This window comes from Elephas maximus, chromosome 9 (genome assembly GCF_024166365.1).
Source record: "Elephas maximus indicus isolate mEleMax1 chromosome 9, mEleMax1 primary haplotype, whole genome shotgun sequence".
In the NCBI taxonomy this organism is placed as follows: Eukaryota; Metazoa; Chordata; class Mammalia; order Proboscidea; family Elephantidae; genus Elephas; species Elephas maximus.
In genome coordinates, this window is record NC_064827.1 from 49,041,223 (window position 1) to 49,057,882 (window position 16,660).

At 37.4% G+C, this 16,660-nt stretch overlaps 1 protein-coding gene across 1 annotated transcript in view; it reads left to right on the plus strand.

Moving 5' to 3' along the window:
* The window catches only part of TGFBR1 (transforming growth factor beta receptor 1), a 63,212-nt gene that overhangs the window by 41,597 nt on the left and 4,955 nt on the right, over positions 1-16,660 (plus strand). Inside the window, exons 4-8 of the mRNA XM_049895556.1 lie at positions 4,009-4,239; positions 8,505-8,672; positions 11,020-11,176; positions 12,700-12,824; positions 14,057-14,187. Of these exons, the coding sequence (XP_049751513.1) occupies positions 4,009-4,239; positions 8,505-8,672; positions 11,020-11,176; positions 12,700-12,824; positions 14,057-14,187 (812 nt within the window). The remainder of the gene's footprint in view (positions 1-4,008; positions 4,240-8,504; positions 8,673-11,019; positions 11,177-12,699; positions 12,825-14,056; positions 14,188-16,660) is intronic.

A 16,660-nucleotide genomic window follows, 5' to 3' on the forward strand; every position in this document is an offset into this window, starting at 1 on the left:
ACCTATATAATCTCATTTGCCTCTTCGGACAATGCGAGATAGAAAGGATAGGGACAGTTACAATCAAGTAGGTGAGACTGAGGCTCAAAGCTGTTAAATGATCTGTCTGAGATGTAGCTGCCCCTTCTACTCAGGATTGTTTAGCAGCATTATTTTTGTATTTAAAAGTAGGCATGACAGAAAATGTGTTTGGAATTGTCAAGGTTATTTGCTTTTTTAACATTGTACAAAATTGGTGTTTTCAGCTCAGGCTTTTTTTTTTTTTTTTTTTTTTAATCTAATGAATTCTTAGTCATTTTTTTTGCTTAAGAAAGTAACCTAACCACCTTGTTATTTAACCACCTTGTTATTTAAAATAGCTTTGTGGACGCATAGCCTCTATGATGTTTTCTTTTCTCAGTTGTGTTTGTTGATTTTTGTGGGATAGTAAATAGATGGGCTAAATGTCAAAATCATCCGAAGTGAATTTTGGCAAAGCAGTGGTTTGTATTTAAGCCAAACGGTAATTAACTTTTATTTTTTCTTGCATGTTGTTTGGAAGGATACCAGGAGAGGAACACTTCTATCTCCTAGAATATTGGAATTTGATACTGGTTTGGAGTCAGAGATCTAGATTCTAATCCAAGCTTTGTCATTGGTTTGCTCTATGACCTTGGTTAAACCATGTTTCCTCTTCAGGCTTTTGTTTCTTCTTCAGTAAAATGAAACAGACATTGTTGGTAATAATACCGGAAGGTTTATTGACTCTTAAATAATATATGCTATCCTTTGAAAGGAGACCTTGGTGGAGTAGTGGTTAAGTGCTATGGCTGCTAACCAAAGGGTTCTGCAGTTCAAATCCACCAGGTGCTCCTTGGAAACTCTGTGGGGCAGTTCTACTCTGTCCTTTAGGGTCGCTATGAGTTGGAATCGACTCAGTGGCACTGGGTTTGGATTTTCGGTTATCCTTTGAAAAGTATAAATCAGCTTCAAATAAAGGCTAAATTCATGAGTAAAATGAAGATTTGAAAATATATATAATGAAAACTCCACTCATTTTATAATCAGGTAACATTAAAGGATCTGGCTTATTCTGGACCAAAATGATGATAACCAAGTACAAAAGTCACAGAGTTAAGGTGGCTGCAGATCATTTGGAATGAATCCCTTAGACCAGTTCTCTTGTTGCCAAATTTACACCCGGGGAAATTAAAAGCAGCTCATGCCACTTAGCACAGTGGCATTTGTCGAGCCTCAAGGGGAACAAATCCATCTTAATGATTAAAGAAACTGCTGTGTAATGGCAGTTGATTTCTGAATAAGAATACAGTTGTTTACCGTTTAAGATATAAACATGAAATACAGAAGTGGAATTCATTATTTTTCTACTGTATATGTATTTCTAGATCCATCAGGGACCTGTTGTCTGTTGTCTATTATCTGACAACTTCTCTCCCTCCTTTTAAGCCTTACCCCTCAAAAACCACTACCCTGTTTGCTAGCTTTGTGGCTTTGGGCAGTTAGCTGGTGTCTCAAGCCTGATTGACTTCATCTTTAAAATGAAAGTGATGAACCCTGCCCTATATGTGTCATTGAAATGTGAGGTTCAGGTGAGATAAGATGTTTATGTGAAAGCACTTGGTAAAGTTTTGTCCAAATGGCAGGTGTTACTCTTAGTGAAAAGCTATTTGGAAGAAAAACCTGAGACATACAGTTATCAATTTACTTCATTGTTCAGAAAGCTTAGTGTAAAGTCCTCCTTTAAACTGTCAGAGTTCATTGTGTACTAAATGTCCCCCGAACTTACCCACGCAGAAGTCTGTTGAGTGGTAATAAAAAATGCCATCTGTTTCCCTTCTAGTCATTAGAAAGCCTTAATGCCACCTTGTGCATGGGACTGGTGCCAGTGAATAAGTAAAATATCTATTCTTAATACCCTTTTTAGTCCTTTCATTCATTGAGGAGATGGTAAAACAAAACATTTTATGTTAGGAATTCGCATGTTTATTATTGTGTACCGTGGCTATAATTGAGGAAAGGCCCTACCTACTTCTGTCTCTCAGAGGCTGTACTTTTAACTTGGAAACTTCAAGCTAGGCAGTGGAGAGCCTGATTCTGGCAGCACTAACCTCAAAGCTAACCTATTCCTTGACGTATTAATTTGAATCACCGCCTGTGCATGTGTCCAAGTTTCAGCTGTAATTAGACTGAAAAGCATGTCTATGAGTGTGCCCATGTGTGCCAGTTTTTAAAAGTCTCTTAGACCGTTGTTTATGTCTTATGAATGTTTATGATCTCTTGTAATACATGCATGTTGTTCAGGAATTATTTCTGTTGTTCACTGCATATGAAGCTGCTCATACGCTGGTCCCCTACTGAAGTTTTCTCTCAAGCAGTTCTGAAGGGACAGAAGAGAAAAGCAGAGATTATAGAGGGCTGTTTTTGTCTTTAGAAGAAAATTACTGCTTTTTGAAATGCTCACGTATTTATGTGGGTTATGCTAACCAAATACAGATAATGTGAATCTAGATTTGTTTTTAATTTTCTACATCTAGAATTCAGTGGTGTTGGAGAAGACAAAACTTTCTTTATCCTGTTAGACTTTCTTGACTATGCCATTTGCACAACTCTTGAATGAGTCACACATTTTTCAGACTTCCCATTTGCGATTCCCCTTTTTCCTTTATTTGCCTTTGTTACTTCCAGTTTAGTCTTCTGAAGTTTAACTCCTAAGTTTAGTTGTACTTAAATGTACACTTAGGTATGGCCCTGTGTAAGGCTTTTAAGAAAATTTAGTAGATTAGCATTTACACTAAACAGCATAATTAGGAATTAATTATTCATAGGACAAAGGAGTTCTGTGATTTAAATAAGGATTTCACACAGCAATTTTAGCTAGCAGTCTCTTTATAAAAACAAGCGTTCATAATTAGACTGTTAACTACCTTGGAGGAGGTAGGGAGGGTCATGTGCATTGCTATTTTATTTGTTAGTGTCAGTATAATTTAAGATGACAGTCCCTGAGTGGATAGAAACCCGTTGCTGTCGAGTCAATTCCAACTCATAGCGAACCTAAAGGGAACAGAGTAGAACTGTCCCACAGGGTTTCCAAGCTGCAGCTGGCGAATTCTAACTGCCCACCTTTTGGGTAGCAGCTATAGCTCTTAACCACTGCCATAGACCATATGATTTTAAGTGAATTAAAGTAGTCCCTAATAAAGTATCACTTAAATATTCTAAGTAGTTAGTAAATGCTTTTCTGTAAATGAAATAAGTGTTGGCAGTATTTAAAAATATGTATTTTAGAGTAAGGCAAGTTCAGTTAATGAAAAAAGGCAAATACACCATTACCAAAGGCAAGTTATTTGACATTGTTCCTTAAGATACTGGTGTTGCTTAGGTAGCCGGTTTCTAACAAGTAAATTGCTTGCCTTGAAATGATTTTTGTAGTATTTTTTACTGATTTCTTAAGTTAGACCAGGACTTCTGATTCTTTTATTTTTTTCCTCCCATTCAAAGCCCTTTCCCAGAAAGCTTTAGTAGTTCCTCTTTCACTTACGGTTCTCATTGGCCATCTTGAGCTTAGCATTCTGGACTTTTCATGTTCTGGTGAATACACTTTGCCACACACTTTCTCTCTCTGCTTATACAAGCTGGGCCGCTGAACATGTGTCGTTAATTTCCTTCTTCCTTTGCCCGCAACTTTCTCCTATCTAAACACTTTATCTTCTCCTCTGCTCTTTTGGTCCTGTCCCTTCTGTAAAGGACAGTTTACATTCCACTTTATCAAGCCTACTTGGACCCCCTAGGCAGGACTTTCTGGATTCTTTTATTTTGTTTATTAGCTTAGTTTCATTTTATCATTAATTATTTTGGTGCAAATGTAGTTTATATCTCCTCAGTTAAAAAATTCCTTAGAAGTAGAGCTTAGAAAGTTATACCTTTCTGGATCACTCTTTAGTGCCTATCGATGGTGTTAGGAGCACAATATCGTTGATTATATTGAATACGGTTTTTCTTTATCTTTAGGTTTACCATTGCTTGTTCAGAGAACAATCGCAAGAACTATTGTATTACAAGAAAGCATTGGCAAAGGTCGATTTGGAGAAGTTTGGCGAGGAAAGTGGCGGGGAGAAGAAGTCGCTGTTAAAATATTTTCCTCTAGAGAAGAACGCTCATGGTTTCGCGAGGCAGAGATTTATCAAACTGTAATGTTACGTCATGAAAACATCCTGGGATTTATAGCAGCAGACAATAAAGGTCGGTGTTACGAATTGAATTATGTCCCGCAAAAGCTATTCCCAGTATTGTGTGATTGTCCAGCATTTTGTCATCTGATGTGATTTTCCTGTGTGTTGTAAATCTTACCTCTGTGATGTTAATGAGGCAAGACTCCATGTATCTTGAGTCAGTCTCTTTTGAGATATAAAGAAAGCAAGCAGAGAGTCAGGGGGACCTCGTACCACCAAGAAAATAGTGCCAGGAGCAGAGCCCGTCCTTTGGACCCAGGGTTCCTGCGCTGAGAAGCTCTTAGACCAGGGGAAGATTGATGACAGAGACCTTCCGCCAGAGTCGACAGAGAGTAAGCCTTCCTCTGGAGCTGGCACCCTGAGTTTGGTCTTGTAGCCTCCTAAACTGTGAGAGAATAGATTTCTTTGTTAAAGCCATCCACTCGTGGGTGTTTCTGTTACAGTGGCACTAGATAACTAAGACGATTGGTAACCTTCATCTTTTCCTTATATTGGGTATAACAAAATCTGCTTAAGCCTATATGTGGATATGGCTACTAAACATTGTCAGTTTTGGTGAGAAATAGATGTTTGTCATATAGATTAAACTCATTAATCAAACAGAATGTATTAGAAACCTTTAAAAACAGGAACTTCCTAAATCTGAATTTTTTAAATAAAATGTAAATAACTGGGGGGAAAAAAAAAACTGCCTGTTTTTATTTTAGTTCAAGGCAGCTATTGAGTATAGTCATAATATAGAAAAAATTTATAAGCTCTCGTTGCTCAAAATTTTGAGGTAGTTTTAGGGCTCAAATGTCTGTTTCCTTTTAACTCTTACTGACCAGTAGGGCTTTTCAGTGTATTCTGTGTTCTGAGTTGTCAGGGGTAAATGGATCAATCTTTTATGTAAACTCAGGTAGGTAGGTAGGAAAAATGGTTTATTCAAAACACCTTTACCTTTAGTAACCATGTGTTACGTGGATACCTTCTTGCTTGTAGCAAAGGTGGCTGAGGTCCAGGGTCAGATCAGATGCTGAAGGAAACTGTGTTAGTGGAGAGTCAGTGAGTGGTGACTTCAGACTTCATCTACTTACTATGCTTCATCTACTTTCTTGGCTTCAGTTAATCCCTTCATGCCCACAACTTCTGCTTCGACAGTGTCAGTCACCGACATGTGCCTGGTCTGCAGCCTTCACCCCTGCCCCAAATGCCTAATGACCCACAAGACACCTCAGTTGGATATTGTGTTACATTACTTCAGATCTACGTTCAGAACTCAACTTTCATCATTCCCACCTGAATTGTGTTTCCCAGCTTTCCTGTTTCTTTAAAAGTGCTGTGATCTTTTACTTGTCTAGAAATGTAGTCATCATCTTTTCCCCTTTCTCCCCTCCCATTCATTTCTTCAATAATATTTTTTCAAAATACTAACAATGTTTATCTCTAGTTGGTGATTATGGATGATTTTTGTGGCTTTTTTTGATGCTTCTCTGTTATTTTCAAATTTATTTACAGCAAGTATGTGTTACTTATTTAAACATTTATTTATTTAAAAAAGATTCAAATGTAGAGAATAGTATGATGAGCTCCTATCACCCAGTTTCAGCAGTTATCAGCTCACTGTTGATTGTATTTGATCTTTATCTCCATCTACTTTTAACCCCCAACTGAATTATTTTGAAGCTAATCCCAGATAATGTATCATTTCATTCATGAATATTTTTAATTTGTGTCTCTGAATGATGAAGAATCTTTTTTGTGAAACATAATCACACTATCATTTCCAGTTTTTTAGATGTCATCAAATATCTAACTTAGATTCATATTTCTTTAAATGTCTCTTTCTTTTTTTTTAACAATTGGTTGTTCAAATTAGGATCTTAAGTCCACACATTGCATTTGGTTGATAGTTCTCTTAAGTCTTTTTAATCTCTAGGTTCCCCCTTTCATCTTTTTTTCCATCTTAATGGTTTATTTGTTGAAGAAACTACATTGTTTGTCCTTGTAGAGGTTACCATATTCTGGATTTTGCTGACTGAATTTTCATAGTATCTCTTAACTTGCGCATCAGTATTTTCTGAAAACTGGTAGTTCGATATAGAGGCGGGATCTGTTTCAGGCTTTATTGGTTTCCCCAAAATACGTAATAGGTATGTTGTATGCTTCCTATTACATCACATCGTGAAGCATATAATGTTTTACTATTTTTTTGTGTGATACTAGGGCCAATGATGAATGTAACTGATGTAGACAGTGATTATCATTGGCCACTAAAAATTCAGTGTTACTTAATTAAATCACAAAACAAACAAAAGCAGTGATCACAGTCTAACCAAATCCTTAGTTCTCATTTTCTTTTCCATTTGACACCATTTCGCTTCTCCCTACTTTTCTTTATTAAATAATATGACCCTTGGCTTTTCTTTGTTTATTCTTATTTCTTTTTTGTTGTTGTTTAGAATATACAAAGAAAAACATACACCAATCCACCAATTACTACATGTACAATTTAGTGACATTGCTTGGATATTTATTCTTATTTCTTCATAGTTATCTTTGTTTCCTTGAACTCTTACTCTTTTTCTGATTTGTATGCGGGTGCTAATTCTACAAATAGTAATTACTCCTTTAAGTAACTTACCCTGGTTACTTTCAAATCTGTATTTCGAGGCTTAAACCTCACCCAGGCTGTTTTAAGAGCACATCCCAAGTTGCAAACATACACCATTGGCACAAAGACCTGGTGCTGCTGTAACCTGAACTTTCCCTTCCCCTTCATGCAAGCAGCAGTCTAGCTGGTGCTGTCATCTGGTGGTCACCATGGGAACTAGCTGACCCTGCTGGCACTTCCCCAGCTCCTCTTTTCTTCTTTCACAGGGGTTAATGAAACTTTGCTCAGAACCCAGTCCTTCCACTCTATTTCCCCTTTCCTTTGTTTTCATTCATCATGATTTAGTTCATTCTCCCTCAGGCAATCCTTTACATGTGCACAGCCTCTTAAGTATCTTCTTCCTTCTGCCTGTCTTGTCAGTTACCTCAAGAAAATATCCCTTTCTTCCATCTGCCTCTGTTCCTGTTTTTTTCTTGTGTTTGTGAGCCTTTCAAAATTGCATCAGGGTTAATAAGCATGCAAATAACTCTGCTGAGGCACTTGTATCAAGGAAAAGAAAAGGTACAAGTTGGACAGAATCAGTTTTTAGAATTTATGAAGAACAAGTTTATAAAGAACCATATCATGAATCTAAATCCTTTTGAAAGGATCCAGATATTTCCTTTGAGTCTTCTAAAAAGGTCTCATCTCCTTCCTTAATCTATTCCAATCAGAATTGCTTTTCTTCAAGTAACCGCCTTCAAAATATAAGTCATTTTATATCAATTTGGGTTTTGTTTGTTTTGCCATTGACTGGAAAGGAAACAGCACATACTAAGTTTTTGTGTGCTAGGCGCTGTACTAAATCGATTTAAAGATCTACTGTTTTTTAGGTTTAATAAGATTTTATGGACCAGCCTAGGAGCCTGGCCAGAACCTTTACCATTTTTCCTATGGGAAAACACATTTCAAATTCATATATCAGCTTACAAATGAGCTTCCAGAATCTACATTTAGAATTACCTTGTCTAAAATTTGGTTCAATCCCCATTCCTTTTGCTCCCTTCTGACATTTCAGTTCCCGTCTCAGCTTCCCTGTGTGTCAGCAGTACTGCTATTTTTGAAGTTTTTTAAATCTGGAAACGTTAGAATCATAGTCATCTTATCTGGCACCTTATCTATCCATTGTCTGTCCCTGAAGCTCACCATTTCTTCACTTAAATATGCTTTCAGTTTTGTCCCATGATATTCCATTCCCACGTGACCACAGTAGGCTCTAGATAAGTTCCATTTCCCATCCTTTCTCCCTCTTTTCTTTGTTTCTTCTCTCCTAAAAACAATCCTTGAGCACCAACCTAAGCCAGGCATTTTTCTAGGCACTGAAGGGTCCCGGCTCTGCTACTGTGTTGGCTCGAGAAAGTAGCCATGTTTGAACTATAATTTCTTACCTGTAGAATGGGGTTAATAATCCATGACTCATCTCAAGAATAGGAGGCTTATGGTGAGGGTCTAAAGGATGTGTATGTAAAAGTATTTTGAAAAGTATAAGACCAACTGAAAATATGAAGGAAATACATACACACATAAGGTGCCAAAGTATTGCAGTGGCATGATTCAGGATCGATAATAAAAAGTGAACCTTTGAATAAATCAATCATAAATGTTCTGCAGTCCAGCTGAAACATTCTTACTCTGTTTTGCAGACAATGGCACATGGACCCAGCTCTGGTTGGTCTCAGATTATCATGAGCATGGATCTCTTTTTGATTACTTGAATAGGTACACAGTTACCGTGGAAGGAATGATAAAACTCGCTCTGTCCACAGCAAGTGGGCTTGCGCATCTTCACATGGAGATTGTTGGTACCCAAGGTAATTCTTCAGGCAGTTCTATTATTTAAGCATTAAATTCTCAGGAATATAATGTCTTACCAAGAAAATGTTTTTGAGACATACCATTCTTGTAGCAAGGGAAAGAAAAAGAAGTAGTTCTTGAAGCTTCTGCTCAATGTGATACAGGTAGCATCCACTCAGATGCCGTGGACCAAAGTAAGTCATGTGGCCCTGCTTAATGTTATTACCAAAAGCAAACCTGTTTACTCATAGCGACCCTATAGGACAAAGTAGAACTGCCCCATAGAGTTTCCAAGGAGCAGCTGTAGGAGTTTTCAGGGTGACAAGATGGGGGAGATATTCTAAGTAGAGGGTAAAGGTGTACAATTGCAAAGACATAAAGGAATATCCCATCTTGTTCAGGAAATGACGTTCACCATGGTTGTGACATTGGATTGTTTGTTGTCATGGTGGTCAGAAATTAAATGCAATCTAAGAAAACTTGACTTTATCATTTAAGAAATAGGTTGCCCATGGATGTTGCTTTTTAGCAGGGGAGTGACTGTATAAACCTAATTTGGGGCAAGTCAATAATTGATGTTCTAGGCTCTCAGATTCTCAATCTGTAATGTGGAGTTTTTGGACCAAATTACATGTCATGTTCTCTCCAGGCTTTAAGCTTAGTGATTCTATATTGTTTTAAATATCACTCAGTTAAGATGATATAGAGTTAATAAAAACATTTCAAGATTTCATTTTTTTTTTAAAAAAAGTAATTTTTGCAAAAAATCTGCCTAATTGGAAATGTTTTAAAATGAGTTTTTAGACAAGAACATTTTATCTTTGTTAAAAATCTCAGCTGAAGTTAGGAATCTGGGACTGTTAACAAATTCTGTAGTCATTGTAACAACACTGATATTTTTGTGAGTTCTTAAAAGTAGCATCCACGCTTGTGATTTTTGGAGTATCTGAGTTTTATTTAGAGCTCAAGGTGAAAAGAATGTATCAAAGGCAATGTTAAAGTGGTTTGTAAATGACAGTTTGCTATATAAATGGTACCTGGCCATCAATTAATAATTCTACTTGTACTCGGAGATAAGGAGACCATATGATACAGTTTTACAGTTGAAAATTAAATAACTTTTAGTTATATTTTTATGGTGTGGTTTAGTGACACGTATGATACCAGATGCCACTGTACCTCTTTGCTCTGCTGATTATCCTCTTCTACCTGATGACTCCTGACTCTCCACTTTACTACATATGTGCTATATTCTTTTCATATCTTAGCCAGCCTCATATTTGTAATTATTATCATTATTTTTAACGACAGCTTTATTGAGATATAATTCAGGTACCATATAATTCGCTCATTTCAAGTATACAATTCAGTGGTTTTTAATATATTCACAGAGTTGTGCAGCTATTGGCACAATCAAGTTTAGAAAGCTTTAATCACATCAGAAAGAAATCCCATACCTATTAGCAGTCACTCCCCATTTCCCCCCAAACCCTCAGCCCTAGGCAACCACTAATCTGCTTTCTGTCTCTATAGATCTCCCTACTCTGGACATTTCATATAAATGGAGTCATACAATATGTGATATTTAATGCCTGGCTTCTTTGACTTTTAATGTGTTACTAGTTCATCATTCCGTTTTATGGATGCTATCTGTTTCATTGTATGGATAAAATAAATTTCGTTGATTCATTGATGGATATTTAGGTTGTTTCCTTTTTTTTTTTTTAGCTATTATAGATACTGTATGAACAGTGGCATACAAATTTTTGTGTAAACATATGTTTTTAATTCTTTTGAGTACATACCTAGGGGTGGAATTGCTTGATCATATGAAAACTCTATGTTTAACCATTTGAGAAACTGCCAGACTGTTTTCCAAAGTGACTGCACCGTTTTACATTTCTACCAGTAGTACATATATGAAGGTTCTAATTTTTCCACGTGGTTAATTATTATTTTTTAACAGTACTTTTCCTTATGGTTAGTATTAAAGGTAGTATATTTAAATACTGAGCACATTCCAGCTGATAGAAAAGGGAAGTGATCCAGATACTTGAGTTCCTGGGCTGGAAACATGAGTCTGTGAGTAGGGTTCCCAAGTCTTTGACTCGTTAGTCTTAAGGTTTTTGAACATTATCTTTTGGAGCATCTTATATCTCCATTTCCTTCAAAGAAATGTAATTTCAATGACTTTGGTTATAATGTTTCACTTGAGGTTGAGTTTGGTAATTCCCTGGGTGCTGCAGGTGATGTGGGCTGAAGTGCTTTGATACTGGCATGGGAAGAGAGGCTTTTGAACTTGAAGGTGAGAGTTGTGCTTGGTATTAACTTTTAACCAATCACGTTTCGTATTTGGTTCTTTAGGAAAACCAGCCATTGCTCATAGAGATTTGAAATCAAAGAATATCTTGGTAAAGAAGAATGGAACTTGCTGTATTGCAGACTTGGGACTGGCAGTAAGACACGATTCAGCCACTGATACAATTGATATTGCTCCAAATCACAGAGTGGGAACAAAAAGGTGAACTTGTTAATAAATAGTTTTTAATACCTTCGAAAATCAATTTCTTTTCTTTCTCGTTTGCATATTCATATTTTTCTGAGACTCAAATGTGTACCTTATTAGATTGCCCACGGGTAGATCTCATGGTCTTGCCTGCTCTGAAGCCAGTTACCTGACTTACAGATGCCTCCTGATGAAAGGTGTCCCTTCCAGAAAATATTACTGTTAGTTATATTAATTATAAGAGCAATTGTATTTAATGCTTATAGGTACCTACTATGTGCCAAGCATTTTAATAGGTCTTTTACGTATATTATCTCCTTTAATGCCCCCCTCAAATGCTGTGTTGTAGTTAGCCCAACTTTTTTCAGTTCTTAGAAATATGCCATTCTCTCTTTCTTAGCGTCTTTTGCATGTGCTGTACCCTAGAGCGTATTTTCCCCTACTGTATCCCTAACTTGTACTCACCCTTCCTTTCATTACAGTGCCTATTACATGGTAGGCCCTCAGTAAATATTTGTCGAGTCCATGAATCCTCAAAAGAACCTAACTAGGTAGGTTTCATTACCACTTATGCACAGATGATGAAACTGCCTCGTGGAAGTTTAGTAATGGGGCCAATTTCACATGGATGGGAAAACTGATGAGCTAAGATTTGAACCTGGGCGTTTCCAACTTAAAAGCTCTTGCCGCGTGCATAACAGCATGCTGCCACAACATTTCTTCAAAATTTGCTGCTTGGAATAAGCCTTGGATAAGGCTATTCATAGTGAACTCGTGGTTTCTGGATTCAACTGGGACTCTCAGAACTATTGATTAGCTCATGGGTCTAGGACACACCTTTGTGGTCCCTGACCTGTAATCTTAGCGAGGGTCTTTGAAACTTCAGAAGCCTAATGAGGTTTGAAAACCTTATCTACAGAAACCCTACAATGTGGCATCAATATGAGGACTGACATTCATTTTTACCTAGTATTTTGTTCCCTGGAGTATGTCCCTGTCCTTCCTTTCATCTTATGGTGAGAAGACTTCTAGATTAAAATATATAATCCCTGCATCATACATGACAAGGCAGGTGGTGTACGTTAAGATATTTGTAATAGTCACAAGTGTCTCTGTGTGTCTTTTATTGGAAACTAAGATCATAAGGCTTGAAACTGCTGTTTTAGCTTTTCATGGGATTTAGTTGACATAATTAATTGGCAAACCAGCGTGAATATTTAATATTTTTCTTGAGTCTAATGTAATCTCAGTTATGTAATATTGTGTGTATATCTATATATGTATAGAGATGTCTAAAACAATTCTCATCAAAATGTTAATATGTTGTAGTAATGGGATGATTTTTTTCACTTTGTACTTTAGGACTTTTTTTGTAATAAGCAAGAATCATCTTTTAAAAATACTAGAACCGTGCTCAAAGAGGAAAAAAATCAGTTAATTTTGATTTTTTTGATTCTCAGGAGAAAAAGAAAATTATGAAACAGTTAAAAAAAAATTGGCCACCATTCCATAAAATAAAATGTTGACTTCTTTTTTAGGTACATGGCCCCTGAAGTTCTAGATGATTCCATAAATATGAAACACTTTGAATCCTTCAAACGTGCTGACATCTATGCAATGGGCTTAGTATTCTGGGAAATTGCTCGACGATGTTCCATTGGTGGTAAATTGCTTCCCCCTCCCCAACAATTTGTCTCAAAAAGAAGTTGTTCGAGAATTGCCTTCTTTTTCATTGAATGAAATTACACACAGTCAGCAGTCTGAAATTATGTTCTACAGGTGATCACTGACAGTACCAGAGAAAATAAAGGAGATAAAACCTATAGTGAGGGAAAATGACAAGCAAATGCACAGCTTTATCCTAGCATACTCTTTTTCTTCCACTTGAATCTTGGGAAGCATCTGATCCCAGCCACTTCTATCTTGGAATATAGTTATTTAGAATGAACTGTTGTTTGCTAGGCTACCTAGGAAGCTGTTTCTAGCGTGTATCTAGGTCAAACTGGTATTTTTCCCTTGAGACTGGGACTCTTTGCGCCAAGTTTGTACTCTTATCTCAGGGACCCTTGTTAATTACTTGAGAGACTGTCTTTGGTTTATACCCAATGAGATATGGTGTCAGAGGTGGACATCTTGTCTGTTTCTTTTTTACTTGTAGTGATTGGTAGGTGTCACACAAATCATTTTAAATGAGTCCCTGTTTCTTGTTTTTTGGGAGGGGTATTTTCTATCTTGATAATAGCCATTACATCTGACTTTTTAAAATAAGTTTGTTTTAACTTTTAGGTTTGGTTTTAGACTGAACACTTTCAGATGTTGACTCAAGAGAGACTTGTAGGCTTGGGTGCCCACGTTTGGCAGAGAGACCCAGGACCTCAGGTTTTTGAGACAGTGAGAGGCAGTGTATCTCTCTGCTTTGCAACAAATATGACATGTTATTGATAGATGCAAGTAGAGAAAGAAATTCATACCTCAGATTTGCCTTGTAGAATTCACATCTCAGCGTATATATATATCCCCATACTGAGTGAGAAGCTCACACCCACAGAATAAAATCACTCAGTTGCTGCACAGTGGAGTTCCAGGAGGAAACGTCAGTCTTGTCATCACAGCTCACAGTTAATCATCACCGAAATAGTCTTTGCTGATCCCCTGGCAACAGTTAGTTTTAGGGTATGGACCCAGTACCTACTCAGGAGGGTGCATTGTTGGTACAGTTATGGATGAAGAAGGGGAGGAAGGTGTAAGCCCAGTTCTGCTTTCCGGATTTAGCAATGGGACACTATAATAGGATTCTCAGAAAGTGCTCTTCTCTGACTCGTCAGAGAATGGTTTGGCTTTATCTAAATAAATTTTTCAAAATAGAACTTAATTTTTTTTTTTTAACCCTTACAGGAATTCACGAAGATTACCAGCTGCCTTATTATGATCTTGTACCTTCTGATCCATCAGTTGAAGAAATGAGAAAAGTTGTTTGTGAACAGAAGTTAAGGCCGAATATTCCAAACAGATGGCAAAGCTGTGAAGTGAGTGCTTCTTTCGGATATTAACACAATTTTTGAAACGGCTTCTGCTTAGTAAACAGAAACTTTACGACTTTTCTCTAAGGAAAACAGCCACAAGGTTTCCCCTTTCTTCCTTTCTCATGGCAATTAAGCCAATGAATAAAAACTGAATAATCTGGTTTTCATGTTGACCAATTTTAAGCATGTTGCAAGGGGCATGGAACATTGTTGTTAATATATTGGAACAGTGTTTAAATCTGCCAAATGAACCATGGCACCTGCTTTTTTAAGTGAATGCCCCCTCTCCAACCAGGGTGGCCCAGAGTAGCAGGATAAGCACCGGATGGGAATTAGGAGGCTCACGTTCTAGCAAGCGCGGCTGCCATTTAGATCAGTTCTGTTCTCTAGGGTCTTAACGTCCCGTCTGTAAAATGAGGGACTTAGGTGATGGTGAAGGGGCTTCAGATGATTTTGTACGTTATTCACCTGATTGTCTGCATGGCCACTTACCAGGGATTTGGGGAAGATACCTCCCAGCAGCACACAAACCTCTCCGCTAACCTCAGCTCTGATGACAGTTTTTAGAAATGTTTACTTAGTTCTAAATTGACAGAATTCATTAGACAAATTTTATTTAACTTGCCCTTAATTGCTAGCTGTTACCATTATGTTGGTGAGGCAAGGTGTTTCCCTACAGCTTTGTAGCTCAGGGGGAATGGAAAATCGGTCACTTCACTAGTTGATTTTGCATCTTAGAATAATGTAGAACTCCTCAGAGAGCTCCTAGCTACTTCAAACAAGATCAGATATCCAGGCCCAGGTAAGGTACATATCAGAATGCTCAAAGAATTTGCACATGACATAGTTTAACAAGGGAGGGTGGGACCAGATTTTGTCTTTTTAAAATTTGATCTGGATACTACGGAATACAGACTAGAAGTATCCATACACTCTTTCAATAATTATTGAAACAAATTATTATTAAACAGATGGCTTTTAAGAACTAAAAGGTTAACAGTGAACATTAACAGCACACATGCGATTTGCAGTTCCTGTCATGCCTTGCTGAATTCATGTTATCACTGTCATTTTTGTTTGTGTCTCAGTTTGCTTCATTTTCTATGTATTTATTACAAATTCAATCTTTCATTTTCTTTGGTTGTAGAAATCTCTCAATAGTCGAAACATATCAAGAATAGAATACCTTAAAAAAATCTCTTCCCGAGCCTTCAGACCTGTTCCAGTCTCAGCTGGTTGCTCTGTAGGCCCACTGTACCATTGTCATTTGGGGGCATCTCTCACCTTACATCCTGAGATTCCCTTTGCCTCTTTCTTATGTTGAATCCCCTTCCTGAATTCTGTGTCTTCCTTTTCCTTGGTTTACTCAGTTGCTGACCTGTTTCAGGTCTCTGCTCAAATGTTTCCTTGTCAGTGAGTCATTCCCTTTCTCCCCATTTAAGATAGCACTCTCCTTCCCTACCATACTTTATCTCCTTCCCTAGCATCCATCCAACAATCTATTTATTTTACTGCTTATTTATTATATGACCTACCCCAAGAGAAAGTAGGCTTTCTGAGGGCAGGGATTTTTGTCTGTTTTGCTTACTGCTATACCCGTAGCACCTAGCTAGAAAGTATCTGGCACATGGTAGGGATGGAATAAATATTGGTTGAGTGAGTATATGTGCTGGGTACTTGGTTCTTTTGATCTGGAAACAAATTTTCATTTCTAGGAGATGTTCTTGAAGTATTTCTTTGATTTCTTCCCTGTCATTTCTTTATTCTCTTTCCTCCGGGTATTTGAATGTTAGAGCACCCAAACAAATCCTCTAATTTTCGTTAGCTTGTTTGTAGCCTCCTGTTCGTTGTCAGATACCTAATATGAAATACGGAGACTGAAATAAACATCAGGGGACAAAAGCAACTTTGAGGAAAAAGTTCTTGGAGAAAAGAAAATGGAAAAAAATGTAGAGTTATCAACGATAGGCACAGTATCAGTATCTTCTCTCTGAGGATATTAGTGATAGATTTTTGACATTTTCTTCTCTCTGTAAGCTTCTGTTTTCTCCAAGTTGTTTTTTCCTGTTTGTTTCAGTTTCTGCATTTCATATTACTGTCCTCAGATGTCTGATCAACCTCACTGTCTTCAAACTCTAAAAAAAAAAAAAAGGCACTGAAAGCTGATCGGAAGCTTTGTGAATGGAGCTTATTGACTGATCTTTAGGATGAGCTATCCGAGCTGCTTCCTTAAGAAACCACTGATGTCACTCTTTCAGGTCTTTCCCCTTGGCTTGGTCCAATTCTCCCAAGGAGCCTCTTCTAATCTCCTGCCTGGAGAGTATGTCTGAGTTGCTGCCCATGTTTAGACAGAAAGCATTTAGCATGTTTTTAACACAGAACTTCTGCCCTCATGTTCCCCAGGCCAGAAATCTGTTTTACCCTCTCTGAGAAAAGAACCTGTAGCCTTCTGCTGGGGTTGAGGTAGTGGGGAGCC